Consider the following 27,598-nt stretch of genomic DNA (forward strand, 5'->3'; position numbering starts at 1 on the left):
AGCGATATCAGGGCCTAACATAAGAACAACTCTGAGTATGCTATTCTGTTCTTGTGAAGTGTGTTTCTCATCTCATATGTATATACTGTATTCTATTCTACTGTATTTTAGTCAATGCCACGCCGACATTGCTCGATCTAATATTTATATATTTCTTAATTCCATTCTTTTAATTTTAGATGTATGTGTACTGTTGTGAATTATTAGATCCTACTGCACTGTTGGAGCTAGGAACACAAGCATTTCGCTACACCCGCAATAACATCTGCTGAATATGTGTATGTGACCAATAAAATCAGATTTGATTTAAAATAGACTACATTTGCTTCATATCATGTTTCCTTAGAACTGTCTAAAATAAATAATGGATTTGACTTTTTAAAATGAAGATGTTCCAAAGGTCTGCATCAGTGGCTTGTAGGCTATGCTTGGAAGCCAGTAGATGATAAACGTGTTTATGCTAATTAACGGTCAATTACCGTGTGAAACTTGCAGTTATTTGCTTGACAATCACCGGCTCCACAGTCCTAGTGACATATCCAGTGAGCTCAAGATGGTGAAATACCTCTTTCTTGTGCTCATAGGTTAGCCTTTATCTTTATGGCCTAGTCCCTGACATGTTTGTGCCACGTGACAATGACAGGAATGGAAAGAAAGCACAAACAGATCTGGGACAAGGCTAACGTGACCCATGTCTGATATAATAACCCTCTCTAAAGTAAGAGCCATCACTGATCATGGTTGTGACCTATGTGGCGTACAGCAGGTCAGCCACCAGGGGGAGACTCGTCGAGCCATGGTGACAGACGGAGTATACATCACGAGGCGATGGCGCCCTCTGCTGGACGTGCCAGGTCTCGACGGGCTCTCCAGTCAGGACTAATTGGGGCTGATTGTGGTTGGTGAGTAATCAAGGGCTTATTGCTCACCAGCTGGACAGGTCCCAATAAAGCTGCCAGAAGAGCAGCACACGGGAGGAAGGACTGGGGGAAGAAAGGTTACTGCCATATAGTTGGGGACGGTTCCAGAGGTAAAAGGAGCGAGTTCAGTTTTTGTTCCCCACAGGATACAGCAAGACCCGGAGCCCAGAAGACGGTATCCCGGAGAGGGTCTCATGGGGGAGACCTTTTCTTTTGGCTTGTTGTTCAAATAAACACCCTTGAAACCGAGCTAATCCTACTCTGTCCGTGTCTGATCTGTGTAAACGTTTTGACCGAACCACCTGGTCTGCCACACCTATAAGACTAACAATGTTGCCGGACCGACCAATCAACCAACATCACTCATTCTTTGCCTAAAAAAAAACAACCATAGAATCAGAAGACGTCTCTTTAGCCACGCTACATCATTTCAATGCAATGCATTTGAATAGTAAGTGTATGCAAATCAAATCACTGCGACATTTCCATCGTCGTTTCTATGGGGAATCCTCAGCTGTAGGCTTGGAAGGTAGACCGTATATATTGTATACCGGGGCATTTGGAAGTACCATGAATACCATGAATAGCATTGAATTTTTTTTTAATAAATAATGAATATTTGTTGCTACTTTTTAAGTAAAATAACCGCAATCAACTTGTGCAATACGTTAGGAGATCAAGCATTTCACCGGTCACTTTTTTTTTAATGATAAAGCTTACCTGTAGTCCCCAGTCCCGTTTACAAGCACACGACGACAAGAGACCTGGAGCCTTAAGTCACTCACTGTTCTGCAGCACGCACCAGGTGATCTAGCTACAGTACGGATATGACAAGTAAATGTTTGCCAGCTAGATGTCTTATACAGTGAGCTCCAAAAGTATGGGGACAGTGACATGTTGTTTTTTTGGGCTCTGTACTCCAGCACTTTGGATTTGAAATGATACAATGACTACGAGGTTAAAGGGCAGCTTTAGTCTGTCAGCTTTCATTTTAGGGAATTTTCAACCATATGGTGTGAACCATTTAGAAATTACAGCACTTTTTGTACATAGTCCCCCCCCCCCATTATAGTAGACCCAAATTATTGGGACAAATTCACTTATGTTTATTAAAGTAGTAAAAAGTGAAGTATTTGGTTCCATATTCATAGCACACAATGACTACATCAGGCTCGTGACTCTACAAACTTGTTGGATGCAATTTACGTTTGTTTTGGTTCTGTTTCAGATGATTTTGTGCCCAATATAAATGAATGGTAATTAATGTATTGTGTAATTTTGGAGTCACCTTTATTATAAATAAGAATAGAATATGTTTCTAAATCCACATTAATGTGGATGCTAGAATAATTACAGATAATCCTCAATGAACCATGAATAATGATGTGTGAGAAAATTACGGACACACAAATATCATACCCCCTCCCAAGAACGCTAACCTCCCCTGTTATTGAAATGGTGAGAAGTTAGCATGTCTTGGGGGTATGATACTTGTGCGTCTGTAACACCCGACATGGATGAAAATACTTTCAAATTAAAGCTGTCAGTCTGCACTTTAACCTCATAGTCATCGTATAATTTCAAATCCACGGTGCTGGAGAACAGAGCCAAAACAACAACAAAATGTGTCACTGTCCCAATACTTTTGGAGCTCACAGAAAATTCCTAAATGCTCAGCAGTTGTTGTGCATTTGGTTTGCTAACTTAGTAGCTAGTTATCTAGCTAGCTAAGGGGTTAGCTTCTTTCAAAATCAAGCGTCTCGCAGAATCATGCTTCTCTTAGTAAGAGCAGAGAATCCCTTCCTGGATCAAGAGCCTTGCTGTCTAATATACGTTTTGTGCGTGCAGCAAACTGTGAGTAGCATTTTCGAGTTACTTTTTATAACTTTATGAGTTGGGAAATAGTTTATGTCAGAGACTGTATAAAATGTTTGCATGCGCTCATGAGCATTTGCTATGTTTTTTCCCATGTACTTGTTAGCATGGGGGGAGGGGGGCTGCATCATTCGTGGGCGACGACATGTTTACTGTTGCCTTGTTTTTCCTAAAAAAAAATGAATACTCTCGCAGGCAATCGAATACTAGCATCCGTTTCGATTAATCGTGCCCATCCCTAGTGTGTATGTGTGTACTAGCACACTGTGTGTGTTCATAAAATTGGTCACACTTACTTGGTCATGTCATTGACGTTCTCGGCGGCGAAGAAGAAAGTCTGGAAGCGCTGGTGGCACATTTGGAAGACACTGGGAGAAGGAGAGCGAGAGTGGTAGAGAAAGCGAGAGAAATTCTAATTAAATTACAGCTCTACAGCCTCAGACGATCTAGATACTTTTTCTAACCTCTCTGGATTACAACCAAATTACGATGAGTGTACTATATTACGTATTGATCACCGCCTAAAAAATGTTTTACATTACAGTGTTGTTTACCAATAAAATGGTCTGACGGTGATGTGGACATACTCGGTATTCATATCTTGAAAAAAAATAAACAATTCACTACAATACATTTTTATAGAAAATGTGCAAAAATAGACAAGATCTTGCTACCCTGGAAAGAAAAACACTTGTGGAAAAATCACCCTGATTAACTCTTTAGTCATATCCCAGTTTACCTATTTGCTTATGGCCTTGCCTACACCTAGCAAAATGTTTTTTAAATTATATAAGCAAAAAAGATTCCATTTTATTTGGAACGGAAAACCAAACTAAATTGAAGGGGCCTATTTATATCATGAATATGAATTTGGAGGGCAGAAATGATAAAATATTAAAACATTAGACCTCTCACTAAAGGCGTCAGTCATACAACAGTTATAATTAAATCCGAACTGGTTCTCCAGCAGATTAGTAAGAATGTCTCACCCCTTGTTCAAGAATGGCCTTTTTCCCTTCATTCAGATTACATCATCTCACTTTCGGTTACTTGAAAATGAAATAATCTCCAAAATATCCCTGTTTTTAAGACAAGCCATAGAAAGTTGGTTGTAATTTCAGTTTAATTCACCAGAAAACACAGAACAAATAATACAACAAATATTATGGTTAAACTCAAATATACTAATTGATAAAAAAAAAGAGAAAAAAACATTATTTTTGGAATAATAATATATATATATTTTTTAAATGTATATTCTTTGTAAATTATATCATAAATAGGACTGATGGAGTTATTTCACACATGCAGCTAACAAAACTATATGGAAATGTCTGCTCTACCCAAAATTTCAACCAACTAATTGCAGCATCAACACAAAAATCAAAGAGGCAAGTGGAAGGGGGAAATAGTAAGAAACTTGTCTGTCGGCCGTGCATTAAAGACCAAAATTGGTTAAAGAAAATTGTGATAACTGAGAAAGCATACCAGTTTCATTTAAGGACCAAAAAATAAATAATTGACTGTTGCCATATAGATTGCAAAATAGTTGGGAAGAGATTTTAGATTTTTGGCACATGGTTTATGAGCTGATACACAAAACGACGTCGGATTCAAAACATATAATTTTCCAATTTATATTATGATACATAATTCTTGCAACCAATAGAATGTTACATACAGTGCATTTGAAAAGTATTCAGACCCCTTGACTTTTTCCACATTTTGTTATGTTACAGCCTTATTCTAAAATGGATTCAATAGTTTTCCCCCCTTCATTAATCTACACACAATACCCCATAATGACAAAGCAAAAACAGGTTTAGAAATTTTAGCAAATTTACAAAAAAAGAAAAACAGAAATATATTTACATAAGTATTCAGACCCTTTACTCAGTACAGTACTTTGTTGAACCTTCCAGAAGAACAACCATCTCCATAGAGGAACTCTGTCAGAGTGACCACCAGGTTCTGTCTCTGAGCTCTACGGACAATTCCTTCGACTGACATGCACTGTCAACTGTGGGACCTTTTCAAATCATGTCCAATCAATTGAATTTACCATAGGTGGACTACAATCAAGTTGTAGAAACATATCACGGATGATAAATGGAAACAGGACGCACCTGAGCTCAATTTCAAGTCTCATAGCAAATGGTCTGAATACTTATGTAAATAAAGGTATTTCTGTTTCTTAATACGTTTGCAAAAATTTCTTAAAATAATTTTTCACTTTGTCATTATGGGGTATTGTGTGTAGATTGATGAGGATTAGAATAAGGCTGTAACGCAACAAAATGTGGGAAAAGGGGTCAGAATACTTTCCATATGCACGGTATACAATCATCCCAGCTCTGCAGATTTTCCTGCGAAGAGACAACCATTAGATAATTTGTTTAGGGTTAGGGTTACTGCTGGGTGAAAAGTTTTAGTCAATTTATCAATAATACAAACATTATTGCTAAAATCATTATTATCTTTAAAATTCACTATCTGTAGAAACTACGAGAATAGAAAAAGGTTCAGAACTTTTGTGAAACATCACAGCACATTTGAAAAATATGTGGAAAATAGAAACTGGATGGTCTTCAGAGATAGATGGAATGGGTTGAGGGTAAGTGAAGGATGGGATAAAAATCTAATTTAAAAAAGATAACTATAGTAAAATATATTGTGTCCGTAAAATATACATAGTATGTATAACCTGGAAGTAGAAGCCTAAGTGCTATTGCCCATTAGTTTACTCCAATTAGAGGAGGGGTGGTAGGTTTAGGGGAACATAATAAAGGAAAATATTTTGTATATATGTATAATGCATGTAAATACATGTACAATGTATTTACAAAAAATATAATGGTCGATTGGAAATTATACAGACAATTACATTGATGGAAGCTACAATATACAGTGGGGCAAAAAAGTATTTAGTCAACCATCAATTGTGCAAGTTCTTCCACTTAAAAATATGAGAGAGGCCTGTAATTTTCATCATAGGTACACTTCAACTATGACAGACAAAATGAGAAGGAAAAAAATCCAGAAAATCACATTGTAGGATTTTTTATGAATTTATTTGCAAATTATGGTGGAAAATAAGTATTTGGTCAATAACAAAAGTTTCTCAATACTTTGTTTTATACCCTTTGTTGGCAATGACAGAGGTAAAACGTTTTCTGTAAGTCTTCACACGGTTTTCACACACTGTTGCTGGTATTTTGGCCCATTACTCCATGCAGACCTCCTCTAGAGCAGTGATGTTTTGGGGCTGTTGCTGGGGAACACAGACTTTCAACTCCCTCCAAACAGCCCCAAAGCATGATGTTTCCACCCCCATGCTTCACAGTAGGTATGGTGTTCTTTGGATGCAACTCAGCATTCTTTGTCCTCCAAACACGACGAGTTGAGTTTTCATCAAAGAGTTATATTTTGGTTTCATCTGACCATATGACATTCTCCCAATCTTCTTCTGGATCATCCAAATGCTCTCTAGCAAATTTCAGACGGGCCTGGACATGTACTGGCTTAAGCAGGGGGACTCGTCTGGTACTGCAGGATTTGAGTCCCTGGCGGCGTAGTGTGTTACTGATGGTAGGCTTTGTTACTTTGGTCCCAGCTCTCTGCAGGTCATTCACTAGGTCCCCCTTTCGGTTCTGGGATTTTTGCTCACCGTTCTTGTGATCATTTTGACCCCATGGGGTGAGATCTTGCGTGGAGCCCCAGATCGAGGGAGATTATCAGTGGTCTTGTATGTCTTCCATTTCCTAATAATTGCTCCCACAGTTGATTTCTTCAAACCAAGCTGCTTACCTATTGCAGATTCAGTCTTCCCAGCCTGGTGCAGGTCTACAATTTTGTTTCTGGTGTCCTTTGACAGCTCTTTGGTCTTGGCCATAGTGTAGTTTGGAGTGTGACTGTTTGAGGTTGTGGACAGGTGTCTTTTATACTGATAACAAGTTCAAACAGGTCCATTAATACAGGAGGACAGAGGAGCCTCTTAAAGAAGAAGTTACAGGTCTGTGAGAGACAGAAATCCTGCTTGTTTGTAGGTGACCAAATACTTATTTTCCACCATAATTTGCAAATAAATTCATTAAAAATCCTACAATGTGATTTTCTGGATTTTTTTTCTCATTTTGTCTGTCATAGTTGAAGTGTACCTATGAAAATTACAGGCCTCTCATCTTTTTAAGTGGGAGAACTTGCACAATTGGTGGCTGACTAAATACTTTTTTGCCCCACTCCATATGCTGATCTACCCCGCAAAGAAAAATATGAATAAAATAAAAGTTACGACTACGCTAGCTACCCCTAAGTCAGATAGCTAGCTACCCCTACAATAAGAGATGGGGGATGTTACTACTTACTCACACTTTGACAGAATGGTATTAGTAAGAAGGTCTGCTCAATTGATTCCCTTTACCTTTGGTAGATATGATATTTCAGTGTTTGCCTCAGACCCACATTGTTAGAGGCCCTACTCTTTGCTGCAGAGACAAAGTGTACCTGTTTTAAAGCTAATGTGCTGCAATTCTCCAACCTTGCCATGGTTTATGCCATATTCTTATGCTATCCGAGTGACTCAAACATAACAAAATCAATGTGGGCCCTATGACATTACATTTTTGATATTTTAGATTCTAAATCTAAGTTTATTTTGGTGATTGTTAGTTTCAAAGATGATCTTTAAAAATATATATGTGGCTCCATTTTATTTACTACATACTTTATACCAGGTTTTAATTGCTTATACACTGAAAATGTTTTACCATTCAGAAAATTATTTTCAACAAAATAATAATATATTTTTATTGTATTTTTTGGAGTAGCGGCAGCTAAATGAATATAGGGGAAACACTGCACTCTTGGAAACGTATATAGCAGTTCCCTTTTTTGCTGATGTACATTACACTGGGCTTGCATTGCAATCTAATAATATAAAGGTTAAGTCCAAATCTGGGTTAAAATAATTTTCGAAATACTTAATTTGCGGCTGTCTGGCGTGTCAGATGGATGGGACTTTCAAATTTAGGATGATTCCATTGCGCCAGATTTCAAAAACCCAGATGGGACTCAAGTAGGTCAGGTACCATCAAACAGTGAATCCTAAGTCAGTTAAGAACACATTCTTATTTACAATGACAGCCTTGGAATAGTGGGTTAACTGCCTCGTTCCGGGGCAGAACGACAGATTTTTACCTTGTCAGCTCGGGGATTCGATCTAGCAACCTTTCGGTTACTGGCCCAGCGCTCTAACCACTAATCTATCTGCCGCCCCTAAATAACCTGTCTTATCACACTAGACACTCCATCCGACATGAATACTCACTACTTCCTCTTGTGTTCTCCTGCACCCTCTATGTTGTAGCTGGAGATCTTAACCAGGCCCTCCGCTTTCTCCTCCTGACGATGACAAAGAAAGGAATAGGTTAATCTCACACATAACTACTGCAGCCATGATAGCCTGGTTACTCCACAATGAGTGTTCAGTCCACTTTAACCAGGCTACTGCAATTCCAGTGAGCACAAGACGTTGAAAAGACACATTATCGAACATATTTTGCGCATGGTAATTTTGATAAGGGCCGCCTCATAAGAGGCCATGCTTATCACAATTACCAGGCATAAAATACATACAGATAATGCCAAATCACATTGCACAGTGGAAGCCTGTTTCACAACCAAATGCAATAATACTATCAGTCATAGTGGTAAATACAACTATCTGAGCCATGTTATTATTGGGCCTCCATCACATTACGTGCATAAACCTGCCAATGAGACACAGTGTATAATATGATATAATAGCATATTGTCTATTATCTGCTGTAGCCTGTCCAAGGGCTTCAGATGAAAATGAACTTTTATGGCTAACACAAGTGCGACTGTACATTGATGTGAGGCGTGGAATGCAGATTCATGTGCATCGTCTCTATCAACGCAATAAGATGAATGCACTTATACGATTGTGTTCACCTGGGGTATATTCAGGGAAGTGAAACCTTTCCATAGAAACGTTTTGAATAAAGCTGCCACGACTCACCATTTTCCTCATGACAGACAATCCCATCTGTTCTACGCAATACCATACAATCTACACAATTCTGCATGCACCCTCCCGAACAGTTATCAAGTCCTGGAATATTAAAGCACCTTATATGATTGTGTAGGTTTGTGTATAAGTGTTTAACAGTTTTCTTCCCTCCCGACCCTTTTTGAGGGGGGATGAGTGGGGAGTTGGGGTGGGGGTGGGGGCTCAACTGGGTTAGCACTGGTAACATGGTTCTAACTAATGAAACAGTTAATACATTCAATTGCACAGTTCATAGAACAGTTCATATTTATAACAAATACAACAAAAAGGACCTCACCTGCTGACTGGTGTACCAATAGAGAGAGGGGCCCTTGAGGACGAACCAGAAGCGCTGCCACTTCTGGGTCATGAACACACTGCTCTCCTTCCTCTTCTTCCACAGCCAGCCGTCACACTCGGGCCGACTCAACTCACGACACGACACACGCCGCCTGCTCATCACTTTATGCGTGCCTGGGGGGGGGGGGGGGGGGGGGGGGTTGTGGTGTGTGTGGGAGGGTGGGGTTAGACGGGAGAGAGGGTGTCAAAGTTACGGTGACACAATCTCCATGCGCATCGAAAGACCTGCTGCGAAAATAAGTACAGCACATGTAAAGTACTCAAAATAAATAAGGAAAACTGATTTTTAAAACCCAAACTTACCTTTTGTAGACCCCTTTTTTTGCTCTTTATCCTCCTAAAATTAAAAACAGCAGAGAATTTGTCCTCAATTCAATAATTTAAAAAAAATGTAATTGTCTTTCCGAAAAGCTCAAATGTACACATTAAAACATCACATGTAGAGAGCCTCTCCAGAAACTAACCTCATCGCCATCATAACCACCACCACCAAAAAAAAACAGTGTGTGTGTCTCTCTCACCGTGTGTCCGCCCATCTCAGGACAGGAACTGATGGAACTGATACTCTCTCTGCCTAGTTCTATTACCCGGGGGGACGGACTTCTGGAGGGTGCAGAGCCCTTTCCGTTCGGCCCGGGGCTGAGCCTGGACCCCTCCAAACCCTCGGCTTCTCCTAGGACACACACATGCACACACACACACACACAGGTGAGAACACTTTTTATACAACAACACAGCACAATTACAATCACTACTAACAGCCAACAACTAACATTCTGTCTCCAACAGTCTTACTTTAGCTGGAATTTAGTGTCATGTTCAGTAGCAAAAATATTTTGAAAAGTTTTCAAAAAAGGACAAATTCATCCCTTTATTGGCTTAATTCTGCAATGTTCTTCTCTGTTTTTCTCTCGTTATTTTACCAACTGGTTTTGGATGCCGAGAGTAACTGAACAGGGCCCTGGTAGGCCATCTACTGAAACATGTTATGGCGATAAGCGGTGTCGTCTGATAACAACTTCAAACTGTCTTGAACGATAAATAGTGACACTTGTTCAAATGACAAAAAGGAATCAATAAAAAAGGTAACTATTATTACCATTTACCGTAATGCCAGTTCGGCTATTCCTTCTAAAGCTTATCATATTGGCCTATGTGCCCCGGCACTAGTTCTACCAGATGGTCACTATCTGGCCAAGTTCCAAAGACGGATGCCCAGGCTAGTTGTTCTACAATTTATCTTCTTTAAATTTGATATTAAACCTAACCCTAAACTTAACTACACTGCTAATCTTATGCCTAACCTTAAATATAGACCAAAAAGCTACATTTTGTTTTCATAAATGTTTACAATTTAGCCAATTTTGACCTTTCAGCATCGAGTGGGAACCCTTCTACCATTTATGGTCATGTCTATGGTTCCGACCTGATGACAGGTATGAGAGGTCCCCCTGGGACCCCCTGGGACATAAGGTGTATGTCAGGCTGCCGTCCAATCCCCTGTCGCTGGACAGATCCGACTTCTCCTGGCCCATAGGCTGGATATCCACTGGCCCTTGAACTGCAGCCCTACATACAGGTAGAGGGGGCACACTTTACCACACTCACACGATCCATCCACAACACTATATGTCAGCCCTGCACACCACACATGGGATGGAGGGGAAGAGGGAGCACACTTAGTTACACTAACACCAAAGATGGTTTAGAATGAAGATATGTAGAAACTGCTTCTAATAGAAATTCAACATTGCGCATGTAGGTGTAATGGTCGTACTGCGCATGTGCAGACCATCAAATCAAAAGGCACTCCTTCGATATAAAATTGTTTCTTGACGAAAAAAGAAAACGTGTCAGTTTGTCACTTTCATGAGGTTGGAGAAAAAAGATGTTCAGCTACTTGGCTCGAATCTAGGTTGTGCCTTTAGATTTTGAAAAAATTAACAACTAAGAAAAATCCCCAATCTGGTCTGCAGAGTCTGCTTCGCCAGCTTTCCCGGAAGTCTTGCGATGTTGGGCCTCTGGGTTTAGAAACTTACACACGCAACACGCAAAAGAGTGGGAGGGGCCAAAAAACTATAGCATTGATATAGAACCCTGAAGCAGGAAATACAAATGCAACACATGAAGTTAGGATATTTTTCGAGGTGGTGAATATGAACTAATATTAATGTAAGACCATTGTGGAGATTATGAAAGCAACTGACAAACTTTCATTTTAAGGTAAACTTCCCCTTTAAAGTTCAATTCAAGTTGGATATATCATTTCAACAAAAACTCTTCAGAAGTCAGAATTCATCTACACTCCCATAGGAGATCAGTATGAGACCGAGTCAAATGTTTTTCAGACAGTAGCACAGTACACAATATAAATGTATTGATCTAACGCACCAGGCCTTTGTTGGTTTCCAGTATTCTGTGGGAGGGAAAATATTAAATCGCCAATGACCGTCTATGACAGCCTTAATTGCATTTGCAACATGACCTCAGCCATTGGTCTATTACAGAATCATGCTGCCTGTTGCCGACAGGTCAGACAAGTTGTGCGAGAGGACACACTTCTGACATTTCTTTTTAAAATCAACCAGTACAGACAGAAAATAGGTTTTAGGCTCAAAACAACTGAAGAGCTTCTGCCTAAAACATGCAAAGTAGGTGGAGGGAGGAAAAAAAAAACTCTTAATTGAAAAATACTGGACGTCATTTGATAAAGAGAAAAAATATGTTCAAATGGTTGTGTAAAACACACACACACACACACACACACACACACACACACACACACACACACACACACACACACACACACACACACACACACACACAGAGAGGAAGTACTGAAGTAGTAGCATTCATGTCTGGTGTGTGTGTTCTCACCTGAATGACAGAGACCTGACTGAGGCTGCTACTCTCTCAAATATGGAGTGTTTCTGGTTTCCCTCTTCTTCTTCCTCCTCCTCCTCTTCCTCTTTCTGAAAACCAGCCAGCAGAAAATGTGAACCCTCCCCACCCACTTCAGATTAAGAGATAGGGTGTGAAGTTGTGAACTCTGCTCAGTTCCTTTTAATACAGTGTGTGTGTGTGTGTGTGTGTGTGTGTGTGTGTGTGTGTGTGTGTGTGTGTGTGTGTGTGTGAGAGAGCTGAGCCACAACGCACCATGTGGACCGAGCCCTCAGGACAAAAGGCAGCTTTTATCATCCACATAAAATCCTAGTCTTCAGCCTCCTGTGGCGTGCACACACACTAGCAACGCGCCTGCCCCTCTTTTTCAGCCGTATACTTCCTGTGTTTGAGGGGTGCAAAATCCACTTCTCATTTGCATCTCGCTGGATTAATTGCTTTTATTTTACTCCTGCGTCTTTTCCCACACTTTACGACCATGGAAATGTTTGTAATGACCTGTCAAACACACCCCGGTAATGGCTGAAATGGGCTCAATGGAAAAACACCGTCTTTCCGTTGCATCTATAAGAATGGTAAAGCTTCATCGGGGACTTCGTGCACTGTTTCGAGACATCACAAGAAAGACAACTATTTTGAAGGGTGTACAGTTTTTGTGGATTCAAATTTTTTTAAATAATTTAATATTAGTTGAAACGTTCATAAAATTAGATGCACTGAAATGAAAGCAACATCTGAAAATGAACACTCGGATTATAGTGATATTATGTCTGATGTCGCAAACAATGTATGTTCCGATAGGTATAATCTAGAGCCAAGCGTGTTGATTTTTAATCCAATGGTATTCTGCTATTGACACGTTTGTTAAATTATGCAAGAGAATGTGACAACACCAATTAATGAGGCAGTCTGGACAGCACAGCTGAGTGCAGGTCGGGTAGACGGAACAAGTTGTTGGTGGTTACAGCCCTGTTCCACCCCTTTATGTTAATATTCATATATGTAAATACAACAGGTGTGTTTATGCAAATTGGGTACATATAACTTTATTTTAACACATATATATATATATATATATATATATATATTTATTTTTTTATTTTATTTTAAATACCTGATATAGTAAGAAAATCTATTTAGGAGTGCATTCTAAGATTTTTATATATCTTTTTTTTTTTACATTTGACAAATTGAATACCTGAATTACATTATTTGTCCATGCCAGTAAAATGTTATGTGCTTATAATAATTATTGGATTATTAAAAAATTTCACGTTTGGAGTACCGCACGCACACACAGGTCCTGAGCAAGCGTCAATACACACGACTGACTGACATGGCTCGCTGTCTCAGTGTTCAGACTACAGCACAGGCTGGCTTTAACACGGTGAGTCATGTAACGAGGGGTGGCGGAGTAGTTAGCTGTGTGTGCATGACAGAAGAGTGTGTGTATGAGAGGGAAAAAAATGTGTGTGTGCATGTCCGTGATTTGTTTTTCTATATAGACAGAGACAAGACCTTGGGCAGGGTGAGAGCATGAAGGCTTGAAGGTGGGGATAACAAACAGTTAAACCCAAGTGACCGGAGGTTATCCAGAGAGAATCCGCTCTATGAAAGCCTACAGGTCTAAATGGATGTGTTTCCTTGGTTCAGTATGTGCTGGTGGGCGGGTGGGTGTGTGTACATGCCTGAGTGTAAACGTGTGTGTGTGTGTGTGTGTGTGCATCCTCGTGAATGCGTGTATGTATGTACACATGCAATGTATGCTTCCCACTGTACTCTAGCAGCCTACCTGTGGCGAGGGGGGCTGTTGGGCTGTCTCTTTGCTTCTCAGTGACACGGGGACCTTCTTGAGGACCAGCGTCACCCCACTGGGGTTCTCCTTCAGTTTCTTCACGAGGTTCTTCCTGCTCCAGCCAACCTGACAATGCAGAGCATTGGGAGTTGGAGTTCATATAAAGTTATGCTTGGCTAGGCCAGACTTGGCACTAAGTAACACACAAGCACACAAAATACTCACCACAATCTGGTCATTGACTTGGATCACTTCGTCTCCAGCCAGTATCTTCTCACAGAACTCAGCGGGTGACTGCAATGCACAAGCCAATAATTAAAACACACAAACGCACACCACTATAGACTATGTATGACAGATGTAACATTGTGGCGGGGACTTGACGTCTGACCTTAATTGGTTTAAAAGAGAAATCAAATCAAATCTTATTTGTCACATGCTTCGTAAACAGCAGCGAAATGCTTACTTAGGGTCAGAGTTTAAAAGTCTGAGTGGGCTTGTGTACTAAATCATGCATACTGTACGTGCACATGTGCATGCACTGAGTGTGCATGTGCTGTTCTCTCTAGAATGCATACACAGAGTGCTTCAGATCGACTCCAGTAGCAGTAGCCAGGGGAGTCGGTCTATATTCTGATCATGACATCATGGAAAAACACATGTCTCTCCCAGGCTGTCCCAGAGAAGAGACCATCCTGTACTAAAGCTTGGTTCCCTCGATCCTTTCCCTGGCAAGCCTTCATCTAACTGGGAGAGTAATAAAATAGCCAAGCCCCCAACCTATTTATTCATTTGATTTAACTAGGCAAGTCAGTTAAGAAAAAAAAATCTTATTTTCAATGACAGCCTAGGAACAGTGGGTTAACTGCCTTATTCAGGGGCAGAACGACAGATTTTTCTTTTTTATTTTTTTACATTGTCAGCTCGGGGATTCGATCTTGCAACCTTTCCGTTACTAGTCCAACTAGGCTACCTGCCGCTCCACCTATCACCTAGGAATGATCAGAATTCTATTTTATATGTGCATTTGTATCATTCAGTAGATGCTCTTATCCAGAGAAACGTACAATTAGCGCATTCAAGTAAGTTCGGGAAAAACAACCGCCTATCACAATCATTGCAGCCATTCCATTCAGGTCTCTGTACATGTACTGTAATAGCAGAGAGACACAGCCAAGTCAGGGCGGAGTACATATGTGAACCACCTAAACTGACAGGGAAAAACTCCTGGCCATAAAAAGTGACCTGCTTCAACCAGTCAATATCATCAACTAAGCAAGACATTTCACTGAGATATTTCACAAACGACCGTTCAAGTTTCGTCATGCACAAGTACGGTGAAATAGCCGTACCACTAATGACCATTAAAAAGTGGCATTCTCTTTCACAACACTAAAACCTCAATAATCAACCTAGATAACGTTTCGAACACAGTATGATTAGTTACAACCACATTGGATTTACCAGTCTTAGATACTGTAGGTCAGTGGTTACATCCCAAATGGCACCAGATTCCCTATAGTGGACTATTTTTGACGAGAGTGGTGTGAACAATCCTCCCACAGTAGCAGCTTGTGATAAACATTATGCCTTTATAGTAAATAGTGGTATCATTATACTGGCTTACAGCCGATGCCATGAGGTCCATGTTTTCTGATGATTATATCTACCATGGTAATCCCCTGATATTTGTGGCTTTAACAGAGTACTTGCACTTGGCAACTGTCCCTCTACAGAATGGCAGACTAATGTTAGCTCGATTAACTAATGGTTATTTAGAGATCTACAGTGCACACAAAGAAAAACACACACACACACACACACACACACACTCACACACACAGTGTGTACAGTGGCTACTAAATTACTGACTCCCTTGATAAAGATGTGCAAAAATAAATAATTGAAATACTGAGCTATATTGTATGCACCAAGAAAATGCAGGAAATTATATTATAATAATACAATTGCTCAGAGAAAGCGATTTTGTTTAACAATTAATACTTTTTTTAATCAAAAAGGTAGGGGTCAAAACTAAACTAAAACTAAACACCCCTAAAGATTCTCATAAATAATGTTGTCAAAAGTTCAGCATTTGGTCCCATATTCCTAGCACACAATGACTAAATCAAGCTTGTTGGATGCATTTGAAGTTTGTTTTGGTTATGTTTCAGATTATTTTGTCCCCAATAAAAATAATGGTTTTTAGAGCGCAATTTATTGTAAATAAACTTCTACATTAATGTGGATGCTACCATGATTACAGATACCCCCAAGATAATAGCAGACATTCTAACCTCTCCTGTTATTGGTAATAGTATGAGGTTAGCATGTCTTGGGGGTATCTGTAATCATGGTAGCATCCACATTAAAATGTAGAAGTGTTTAGAAACACATTCTTATTTAAAATTAAATTGACTCCAAAATGACAATACATTATCTACCATGCATTTATATTGGGCTGAAATATTCTGAAACACAATCAAAATTAACTGCAAATGCATGCAACAAGTTTGTAGTCACAAAACCAAATACTAAACTTATGACTACTTGATTTGTAGGAATCTTTGGGTGGTCAACAATTTTGCTTAACAAAATCTCGTTCTCTTAGCAATTGTATTAGCATAAAAATATATAATTTCCCAATTTTGTTTAGCATACAATATAGCTTAGTATTTGAATCATTTATATTAACACAGTCATTATCACTCATCTTTTTCAAGGGTATCAGTAATTTCAGACCCGATTGTACACCCACCCACCCAGACAGTACAGCAGACCTTCTAAATGTCAAGGTAATGCAAACCATTAGTCCCATGGGGTTTGTTTAAAGTAAAGTGCATTTATATGATAATGTTCGGTAAGAGCCCATGGCATTGGGCTCTGAAGGACAGGGTTGAGAGGGGGAAGAGGAGAATAAAGAGTCTGACCTCTGCGGTGGTGCCTGTGATGTAGTGATTACTGGAGCCAGTGGACGTGATCTCAATGCCCTGGAAGGGAGACAACACGGTAATGTAAAATACAATAAAAGACAGACAGAATGGGGAAAAAAAAGAACAAAAAAAACAAGATCGCTAGATAAGGAGAAATTCCCTGCGTTCTGTGCCCAGCTAATCTGATGTCAGTACTACAGTTAAAAATCACCCATCATCCATCAACCTGCCACAACAACACAATACCTTCTAGTCCTGCAGTGCTGATGTCATTCAACGTCCCACACAGCAATCAAACCTCCAATCCTTCTCTCCTATGTCATTCTACTCTAGCACTAATGTATGTACAGGTGCATACTGATTCATAGTGATCTGCCTGTATGTCATGTCATTTCTCCCTTGGGGTCCTGTTTGATATTTGCGCAGGTAAGCTAAGGGGAGCCGTGGGGATCATGATCATGCACGGCCCAGCCACGATCAATACACATCACATGATTCCTGGGGCTTGTAGACATGCCTCTAATAATGACTTATTGACTGGAGCAGATTTGAAAATAGATCTGAATCTGAAAGGCCATCGCCACGTCCCTCAGACTCCAGGGTTGTATTCATTAGCGCGTACAACGTAGCAAAACGTTTTGCAATAGAAACGAAGACAAGCGGTTCTTCTTGGACATGTTCCGGTAGTCCTTCCCTCTTTCAGTATGTTTTCATGCGTTTAGTGCCTAATGAACATGGCCCAGCTCTTGTTTACTGAAAATGAAGGAAGGGAGAGATGATAATGATGGCCAGATAAGACTTGAACAGACCTGGGTATTATTTGGGTCGTTCCACCAACTTAGTACCTTTTGCGTAGTGTTTAAGATGCGAGTGCGTTGCCCTGTTACGATCAACCCTGTTACTTTATTTGGCACTTACTATAGGATTATTTTATTTACCCTCTTGAGATGTGTATGCGTTTGTGCAACAAATGTTAGTGCATCGAATCATATCACATCGAATTGCATCAATTTGTTCCTCTAATCAAACCGAAACGCACCAAATTGTTTAACTTCTTGGAACTCTGGGGGCGGTATTTCATTGTTGGATAAAAAAACGTTCCCGTTTTAAGCGCGATATTTTGTCACGAAAAGATGCTCAACTATGCATATAATTGACAGATTTGGAAAGAAAACACTGACGTTTCCAAAACTGCAAAGATATTGTCTGTGAGTGCCACAGAACTGATGCTACAGGCGAAACCAAGATGAAATTTCAAACAGGAAGTGCCCCAGATTTTGAAGGCGCTGTGTTCCAATGACTCCTTATATGGTTGTGAACGGGCCACGAATGAGCTTAGACTTTCTGTCGTTTCCCCATAGCGTCGACAGCATTGTGACGTATTTGTAGGCATATCATTGGAAGATTGACCATTTTACACTACATCTACCAGGTGGTCGCTTGATGTCCAGCTGCAGTATTTTTCCGTTTGCTTCCGAGGAGAAACCCAACTGCCACGAATGATTTATCATCGAATAGATATGTGAAAAACACCTTGAGGATTGATTCTAAACAACGTTTGCCATGTTTCTGTCGATATTATGGAGTTAATTTGGTAAAAAGTTTGGCGTTGTAGAGACTGCATTTTCAGATTTTTTTCTTAGCCAAACGTGATGAACAAAACGGAGCGATTTCTCCTACACAAATAATCTTTTTGGAAAAAAATGAACATTTGCTATCTAACTGAGAGTCTCGTCGTCATTGAAAACATCCGAAGTTCTTCAAAGGTAAATTATTTTATTTGAATGCTTTTCTTGTTTTTGTGAAAATGTTGCCTGCTGAATGCTAGGCTTAATGCTATGCTAGGCTATCAATACTCTTACACAAATGCTTGTGTAGCTATGGTTGAAAAGCATATTTTGAAAATCTGAGATGACAGTGTTGTTAACAAAAGGCTAAGCTTGTGAGTGAATATATTTCTTTCATTTCATTTGCGATTTTCATGAATAGTTAACGGTGCGTTATGGTAATGAGCTTGAGGATATGATTACGCTCCCGGATACGGGTTTGCTCGACGCTAGAGGTTAAAGCTAAAACGGATCGTTCCTGTATCATTTCAGATACGTATCAAATCGTCTTAAAAGGGAAAGATGCTGCATTGGGAATTTTAAAACACATTTTTGTGTTCATGCAAGTGGCTGAATGAACGAATCCTCACTATCAGTAGCTGCAATTTGGTAGTATGCCCAGACCTTGTTTTGAGAGCGAAATATCTGTTTCAAGGTCTCAGCTTAGAGAGAAGACTCGTGAGGTATTGGTCTGTCACATGTTATGAACCAGTATTGGTCAGTCACATGAATGAAACAAAACGGTAATGATTAATTAATTATGCTAAATCATGCAAATATAACTTGTCTGTGCATAGCTGAATATGATAAGACAACTGCTGGGGACTGCCTAGGCAGAGCTCCTGATAGACATGTACATTGAGTTGATTGGAACCTCTCCAGCACGCTGACAATAAACAGGATGATTGACTGAGTGTCCCTGTGTAAGAATTTCCACAACAATTTGGCGTCAAACAGGATGATTGATTCTGCTTTCCAGTGGGGGTCTACGAGGAAAACCGGTGGCGCATTTTATGAAGTGTGAGGGAAATTCCCACCTGACCAAAAGACGACGAGACCCGCCCAGAACAGACCCTTACTGTGAGCTGTCCAGGAGGAGACACATCATCCACGAACAATTGAGCGACGGCAATTGATTTCAGTCAGTCAATTATATATATATATATTTTTTTTTTTTTAAATCAAGGCCGCATTAAAGGTACCCATAGTCTTATAGAGAGAAGACTATTCACTAGTTGTATGAGAAGACTAGAGCGAGGGCGTAACAGTACCATGGAAAGCCCCACTGACAGCTGTAGGCATTTAGAAGACATGTCTTTGTTGTCTGCAGCCACTACAAAATAACAAGGTATTTTTGAATTAGGGGTGTTATTTATATGTATAGCAGAGAACCGTTGATGATGATCCATATGGTTCATAGCAAGTAACGACAAGAGAGAATCATTGACGATGCACATGGGGTAATAAGGAGATTACCGAGTGTGTTTGGGAATAGTACTAAGTGAAAGTTGTGTGATTGTGAGATATGGAATAAGCTGAAATATTGATATTTGGATAACAAGAGGTGATTGAAATTTGCATAATACATGGTTTGAAATTTAGCTATTAAGAATTGAGTGATTGAGAGCTGTCAGGGGACTAGCTCCAGTGTGAATATGGAGTGAATGTGAGCTGTGTTTTCCAGTTGTGTGTGAGTTGATCATAACGTTATCTAGGGGCCTGTCCAACACAGCTGTAGGATCTAAAGGTAGAGATAACATGTCTCAGAAATGTCATACGTAAAATGTCTCAGAGGATAACGGGTCTCGTTCGTAACGAGGATAACATGTCTCTGAGGTTAACATGACTTTAGATTACATGAGGATAACATTACTCATCAGTGGAGTCATGTATGGAGATATGAAAGAAGATAACTATTTCAAAATATGCTGTTAAATAGAACTAGTGCAAATTTCTAAACCCCTGTATGAATAGAACACTAGCCTAAAGGAGGAATTTGTGATGTAACAAAAGGTTAGAGTTAAAGTAACATAATATTGACTATAATAGGTTATTATGATGAACTGAAGAAGTAAGAATAGAAAAATAATATCTTACAACCTCCACATCCACACGTAGACATACGTAAAGTGGTGTAAAAAAGTATTCTGAGAAATGTTCAGAGTGGTTCCTTTATGGATCATTTGAGGTATGACAAGATTAAAGCATTGTACGGGACTTGATTTACTCCTGATCAACTATAAACGCTTAGAAGATTTCCTCCACCCTGGTAATGTATTTTGAAATAAGCCCATATCCTGTTAAATAGAACCAATGATTTTCTGTATTCACCTATTCAACTGTTTAAGGTGCTAGGTAGAGACTTCGTATGGACAGCATGCCATCTACTGGGGACTGAGACAGTGCTAACCAAGATAATACATATTGATCCCTCCAAAGCATTACATATGAATCTTAACCTCTTAGAGCTCTAGGGGCGCTATTTCATTTTTGGATAAAAAACGTTCCCGTTTTAAGCGTGATATTTTGTCACGAAAAGATGCTCGACTATGCATATTCTTGACAGTTTTGGAAAGAAAACACTCTGAAGTTTCAGAATCTGCAAAGATTTTGTCTGTAAGTGCCCCAGAACTCATTCTACAGGCGAAACCAAGATGATGCATCACCCAGGAATTAGCAGAATTTCTGAAGCTCTGTTTTCCATTCTCTCCTTATATGGCTGTGATTGCGCAAGGAATGAGCCTACACTTTCTGTCGTTCGCCCAAGGTCTTAGCAGCATTGTGACGTATTTGTAGGCATATCATTGGAAGATTGGCCATAAGAGACTACATTTTCCAGAGGTCCGCCCGGTGTCCTTTGTCTAAATTTGTGCGTAATCTTCAGGTGCGGGCATTTTCTCCTGGGATTCAGGAGAGAAAGCATTTTTCCAAGAACGATGTATCAATGAAGAGATATGTGAAAAACACCTTGAGGATTGATTCTAAACAACGTTTGCCATGTTTTCAGTCGATATTATGGAGTTAATTTGGAAAAAAGTTTGCGTTTTGAGGACTGAATTTATGGATTTTTTTTGGTAGCCAAATGTGATGTATAAAACGGAGCTATTTCTAATACACAAGGAATCTTTTTGGAAAAACTGAGCATCTGCTATCTAACTGAGAGTATCCTCATTGAAAACATCAGAAGTTCTTCAAAGGTAAATGATTTTATTTGAAGGCTTTTATGTTTTTGTTAATGTTGCGTGCTGGATGCTAACGCTAATGCTAACGCTAAATGCTAACGCGAAATGCTAACTCTAGCTAGCTACTTTTACACAAATGATTGTTTTCCTATGGTTGAGAAGCATATTTTGAAAATCTGAGATGACAGTGTTGTTTACAAAAGGCTAAGCTTGAGAGATGGCATATTTATTTCATTTCATTTGCGATTTTCATAAATAGTTAACGTTGTGTTATGCTAATGAGCTTGCTGATAGATTTACACAATCCTGGATACAGGGGTTTTTTCATAGCTAAACGTGACGCAGAAAACGGAGCGATTTGTCCTAAACAAATAATCTTTCAGGAAAAACTGAACATTTGCTATCTGAGAGTCTCCTCATTGAAAACATCTGAAGTTCTTCAAAGGTAAATGATTTTATTTGAATGCTTTTCTGTTTTTTTGTGTAAATGTTGCCAGCTGAATGCTAATGCTAAATGCTACGTTAGCCATCAATACTGTTACACAAATGCTTGTTTTGCAATGGTTGAGAAGCATATTTTGAAAATCTGAGATGACAGTGTTGTTAACAAAAGGCTAAGCTTGAGAGCTAGCATATTTATTTCATTTCATTTGCGATTTTCATGAATAGTTAACGTTGCGTTATGGTAATGAGCTTGAGTCTGTATTCACGAACCCGGATCCGGGATGGGGAGATCAGAAAGGTTAAAATAATAGACATGTAATATATATTGAAGCAGAAAGTGAATATCCAACAGATATTGGTAATAAAATACTTAGCTTTTTGAAGGTATAGTAAAAATGAAACAATGCCTTCCAATATGAAGGAAAGTATCATGTTTGTTTTGTTCTGTTTTGTTTTAAAACCTTGCAATAGTGGGAAAAGCAGAATGTTGTTTGAGAGTGATCCATGTGTATAAGTAGTAGATTGAGAAGGTCTTCCTATTGGGAAGAAGGGAGTCAAGGTTGAAGTAAACAGATTATGGAGACTAATGAAAGTACCAACGTGAATGGTAATTGGCTTTCAGATAGCAATCCAATAATACAATATTTTAGTCATTTGAAGTAATAAGACAGAGGGATTGAGCATTGCGACTTAAATTAGAGGCCACTCACTCTTCTTGGCTTGGTCCACTGTTTAAGTCATCTGTTGTTTGTGATTTAAGATAAGCTTTTTGTGGAACAGTAGTTAGCCGCCAGTACACACTGAACTCAAATAAGCTGTGAGACACAGTGGGGAAATTTGGAACAGTTTGTACATAATTGTATGTCAATGCAACAGGTCAAAAATATTAACTTATGGCTGCAGGGGCAGTATTGAGTAGCTTGGATGAAAAGGTGGCCAGAGAAAACGGCCTGCTCCTCAGTCCCAGTTGCTAATATATGCATTTATTAGAAGTATTGGATAGAAAACACTCTGAAGTTCCTAAAACTGTTTGAATGATGTCTGTGAGTATAACAGAACTCATATGGCAGGCAAAAACCTGAGAAGAAATCCAAAAAGGAAGTGGGAAATCTGAGGTTGGTCGATGTTCAACTCAGCCCCTATTGAATATACAGTGGGATATTGGTTATGTTGCACTTCCTACGACTTCCACTAGATGTCAACCGTCTTTAGAAACTTGTTTAAGGATTCTACTGTGAAGTGGGACCGAATGAGAGAGGAATGAGTCAGAGGTCTGCCAGCAGTCACACGCTGGTCACGCACATTTCACTCTTTTGCTTTTCTGTAGACAAAGGAATTCTCCGGTTGGAATATTATCAAAGTTTTATGTTAAAAACATCCTAAAGATTGATTCCATACATCGTTTGACATGTTTCTACGGACTTCAGTGTCTCCTGACCCCTCCTGTCTCAGCCTCCAGTATTTATGCTGCAGTAGTTTGTGTATCTGGGGGCTAGGGTCAGTTTGTTATATCTGGAGTACTTCTCCTGTCCTATTCGGTGTCCTGTGTGAATTTAAGTGTGCTCTCTCTAATTCTCTCTTTCTCTCTCTTGGAGGACCTGAGCCCTAGGACCATGCCTCAGGACTACCTGACATGATGACTCCTTGCTGTCCCCAGTCCACCTGGCCGTGCTGCTGCTCCAGTTTCAACTGTTCTGCCTTATTATTATTGGACCATGCTGGTCATTTATGAACATTTATAACATCTCCACCATGGCCAAGATGTTCAATCTCCACCCAGCACAGCCAGAAGAGGACTGGCCACCCCACATAGCCTGGTTCCCCTCTAGGTTTTGGCCTTTCTAGGGAGTTTTTCCTAGCCACCGTGCTTCTACACCTGCATTGCTTGCTGTTTGGGGTTTTAGGCTGGGTTTCTGTACAGCACTTTGAGATATCAGCTGATGTACGAAGGGCTATATAAATACATTTGATTTGATTTGATTTGTAAGGGAACTTTTTGACATTTCGTCGGCTCCTAGTGAACGCGCTTCGGGACTTTTACCAAACGCGGGACTCTTAGCGTTTGTATACCAAACACACTAACAAAAGTAGCAATTTGGACATAAATGGACATTATCAAACATTTAATATGGAAGTGGGATTCCTGGGAGTGCATGATGAATGATGAAGATCATCAAAGGTAAGTGAATATTTATAATGTTATTTCTGATTTCTTTTGACTCCAACATGGCGGATATAATCTATTTGTTTCTGAGCGCCGTTCTCAGATTATTGCATGGTTTGCTTTTTCCGTACAGCTTTTTTGAAATCTGACAGTGGTTGCATTAAGGAGAAGTTTATCTATATTTCCATTTCTAACACTTGTATTTTCATCAACATTTATAATGATTATTTCTGTAAACTGATGTGGCTCTCTGCAATATCACCGGATGTTTTTGGAACTAGTGAACATAACGCGCCAATGTATACTGAGATTTTTTTATATTAATATGCACTTTATCGAACAAAACATACAGTGGGGCAAAAAAGTATTTAGTCAGCCACCAATTGTGCAAGTTCTCCCACTTAAAAAGATGAGGCCTGTAATTTTCATCATAGGTACACTTCAACTATGACAGACAAAAAAATCCAGAAAATCACATTGTAGGATTTTTTATGAATTTATTTGCAAATTATGGTGGAAAGTAAGTATTTGGTCAATAACAAAAGTTTCTCAACAGTTTTGTCACATACTCTTTGTTGGCAATGACAGAGATCAAATGTTTTCTGTAAGTCATCACAAGTTTTTCACACACTGTTGCTGGTATTTTGGCCCATTCCTCCATGCAGATCTCCTCTAGAGCAGTGATGTTTTGGGGCTGTTGCTGGGGAACACAGACTTTCAACTCCCTCCAAAGATTTTCTATGGGGTTGAGATCTGGAGACTGGCTAGGCCACTCCAGGACCTTGAAATGCTTCTTACGAAGCCACTCCTTCGTTGCCCGGGCGGTGTGTTTGGGATCATTGTCATGCTGAAAGACCCAGCCACGTTTCAATGCACTCAATGCTTCAATGCCCTTGCTGATGGAAGGAGGTTTTCACTCAAAATCTCACGATACATGGCCCCATTCATTCTTTCCTTTACACGGATCAGTCGTCCTGGTCCCTTTGCAGAAAAACAGCCCCAAAGCATGATGTTTCCACCCCCATGCTTCACAGTAGGTATGGTGTTCTTTGGATGCAACTCAGCATTCTTTGTCCTCCAAACACGACGAGTTGAGTTTTTACCAAAAAGTTATATTTTGGTTTCATCTGACCATATGACATTCTCCCAATCTTCTTCTGGATCATCCAAATGCTCTCTAGCAAACTTCAGACGGGCCTGGACATGTACTGGCTTAAGCAGGGGGACACGTCTGGCACTGCAGGATTTGAGTCCCTGGCGGCGTAGTGTGTTACTGATGGTAGGCTTTGTTACTTTGGTCCAAGCTCTCTGCAGGTCATTCACTAGGTCCCCCCGGGTAGTTCTGGGATTTTTGCTCACCGTTCTTGTGATCATTTTGACCCCACGGGGTGAGATCTTGCGTGGAGCCCCAGATCGAGGGAGATTATCAGTGGTCTTGTATGTTTCCTAATAATTGCTCCCACAGTTGATTTCTTCAAACCAAGCTGCTTACCTATTGCAGATTCAGTCTTCCCAGCCTGGTGCAGGTCTACAATTTTGTTTCTGGTGTCCTTTGACAGCTCTTTGGTCTTGGCCATAGTGTAGTTTGGAGTGTGACTGTTTGAGGTTGTGGACAGGTGTTTTTTATACTGATAACAAGTTCAAACAGGTGCCATTAATACAGGTAACGAGTGGAGGACAGAGGAGCCTCTTAAAGAAGAAGTTACAGGTCTGTGAGAGACAGAAATCTTGCTTGTTTGTAGGTGACCAAATACTTATTTTCCACCATAATTTGCAAATAAATCAATTTAAAATCCTACAATGTGATTTTCTGGATTTTTTTCTCTCATTTTGTCTGTCATAGTTGAAGTGTACCTATGATGAAAATGACAGGCCTCTCGTCTTTTTAAGTGGGAGAACTTGCACAATTGGTGGCTGACTAAATACTTTTTTGCCCCACTGTACATGTATTGTGTAACATGAAGTCCTATGAGTGTCATCTGACGAAGATCATCAAAGGTTAGTGATGCATTTGATCTCTATTTGTGCTTTTTGTGACTCATCTCTTTGGCTGGAAAAATGGCTGAATTTTTCTGTGACTTGGTGGTGACCTAACAATCGTTTTTGGTGCTTTCGCTGTAAAGCCTATTTGAAATCGGACACTGTGGTGGGATTAACAACAAGATTACCTTTAAATTGTACAAGATACATGTATGTTTGAGGAATTTTAATTATGAGATTTCTGTTTGAATTTGGCGCTCTGCACTTTCACTGGCTGTTGTCATATTAATCCCGTTGACGGGATTTCAGCCCTAAGAAGTTAAGATTACAAGAGAATGGTTTACTTTAGAATGTGCCTTATTCAGCTTTACAGGACACCGTATCATCTCATGTGTATGAAGTTTAATTCTGTAATTAAGACTTCCTGCCCAAGATGCAGTAAACTCAATTTATGATTAAGAATTTTTAGGACTGATTAAAATGCAAAGTGAAAACTAAGTACGGGTGAATTTTCTTTCTTGGGACTGATGGAATGTCTGCTATTACCCTTTTTTCATGTGTATCAATGATTCTGTATCTCTCCTCCTTTGAAAGGCTTCCTGAGGCATGTGCCTTGGGAGAGCAGCTAAAAGTGCCCAGATCCAGCTGTTAAGGGACCTCCCAAATTAAGCAAAAGGCCTGGCCAATTTGTTTGTGTTTACCCTACAATTTCTGCCACACACACACACACGCCAGAACCCACACACAACCCACCTGTTAATTAATATTTGTTAGTGGTGTTAATATTGATTTATGGTGTGGGGTCTTTTAATTTGGTTTTAGTGGGTTTTTCAGGGGTTAGAAAGGATGCTGTACACATTTTAACCTCTCTAGGGAATGTGGCATCCCACCTGGCCAACATCCAGTGAGATTGCATAGCGCCAAATTCAAATACAGAAATACTCATAAAAATTCAGAAAAGATACAACTATTTTACATAGGTTTAAAGTTTAACTTCTTGTGAACCCAACCACTGTGTCAGATTTCAAAAATGCTTTACGGCGAAAGCATACCTTACAATTATTTGAGAACATAGCCTAGCAGACAAATCATTAAGTCAGAAATAGAGATAAAATGAATCACTTACCTTTGATGATCTTCATATGTTTGCACTCAGAAGACATTCATTTATTCAATAAATGTTCCTTTTGTTTGATAAAGTCTCTCTTTATATCCGATACTCACCGCCATTAAAAACGCAGTCACAACAGGCAGACAAAAAAAATCCAAATTGTATCCGTAAAGTTCATGGAAACATGTCAAACGATGTTTATATTCAATCTTTTAGGGGTTTTTAGCCTAAATAATCGATAATATTTCAACCGGAC

At 39.6% G+C, this 27,598-nt stretch overlaps 1 protein-coding gene across 4 annotated transcripts in view; it reads right to left on the bottom strand.

Moving 5' to 3' along the window:
• Positions 1-27,598, bottom strand: part of cnksr1 (connector enhancer of kinase suppressor of Ras 1) — a 128,276-nt gene that overhangs the window by 16,532 nt on the left and 84,146 nt on the right. For 3 of the 4 annotated variants that reach the window (XM_036962458.1, XM_036962456.1, XM_036962459.1), the window contains 10 exons: positions 16,852-16,911; positions 14,147-14,215; positions 13,919-14,047; positions 12,103-12,197; positions 10,652-10,794; positions 9,747-9,898; positions 9,529-9,562; positions 9,164-9,339; positions 8,122-8,195; positions 3,092-3,163 (listed from right to left, as the gene is read on the bottom strand). In XM_036962458.1, the coding sequence (XP_036818353.1) occupies positions 3,092-3,163; positions 8,122-8,195; positions 9,164-9,339; positions 9,529-9,562; positions 9,747-9,898; positions 10,652-10,794; positions 12,103-12,197; positions 13,919-14,047; positions 14,147-14,215; positions 16,852-16,911 (1,004 nt within the window). The remainder of the gene's footprint in view (positions 1-3,091; positions 3,164-8,121; positions 8,196-9,163; positions 9,340-9,528; positions 9,563-9,746; positions 9,899-10,651; positions 10,795-12,102; positions 12,198-13,918; positions 14,048-14,146; positions 14,216-16,851; positions 16,912-27,598) is intronic. The other variant, XM_036962457.1, reaches the window with a different exon arrangement.

Source organism: Oncorhynchus mykiss, chromosome 25, assembly GCF_013265735.2.
Source record: "Oncorhynchus mykiss isolate Arlee chromosome 25, USDA_OmykA_1.1, whole genome shotgun sequence".
NCBI classification, from domain to species: domain Eukaryota; kingdom Metazoa; phylum Chordata; class Actinopteri; order Salmoniformes; family Salmonidae; genus Oncorhynchus; species Oncorhynchus mykiss.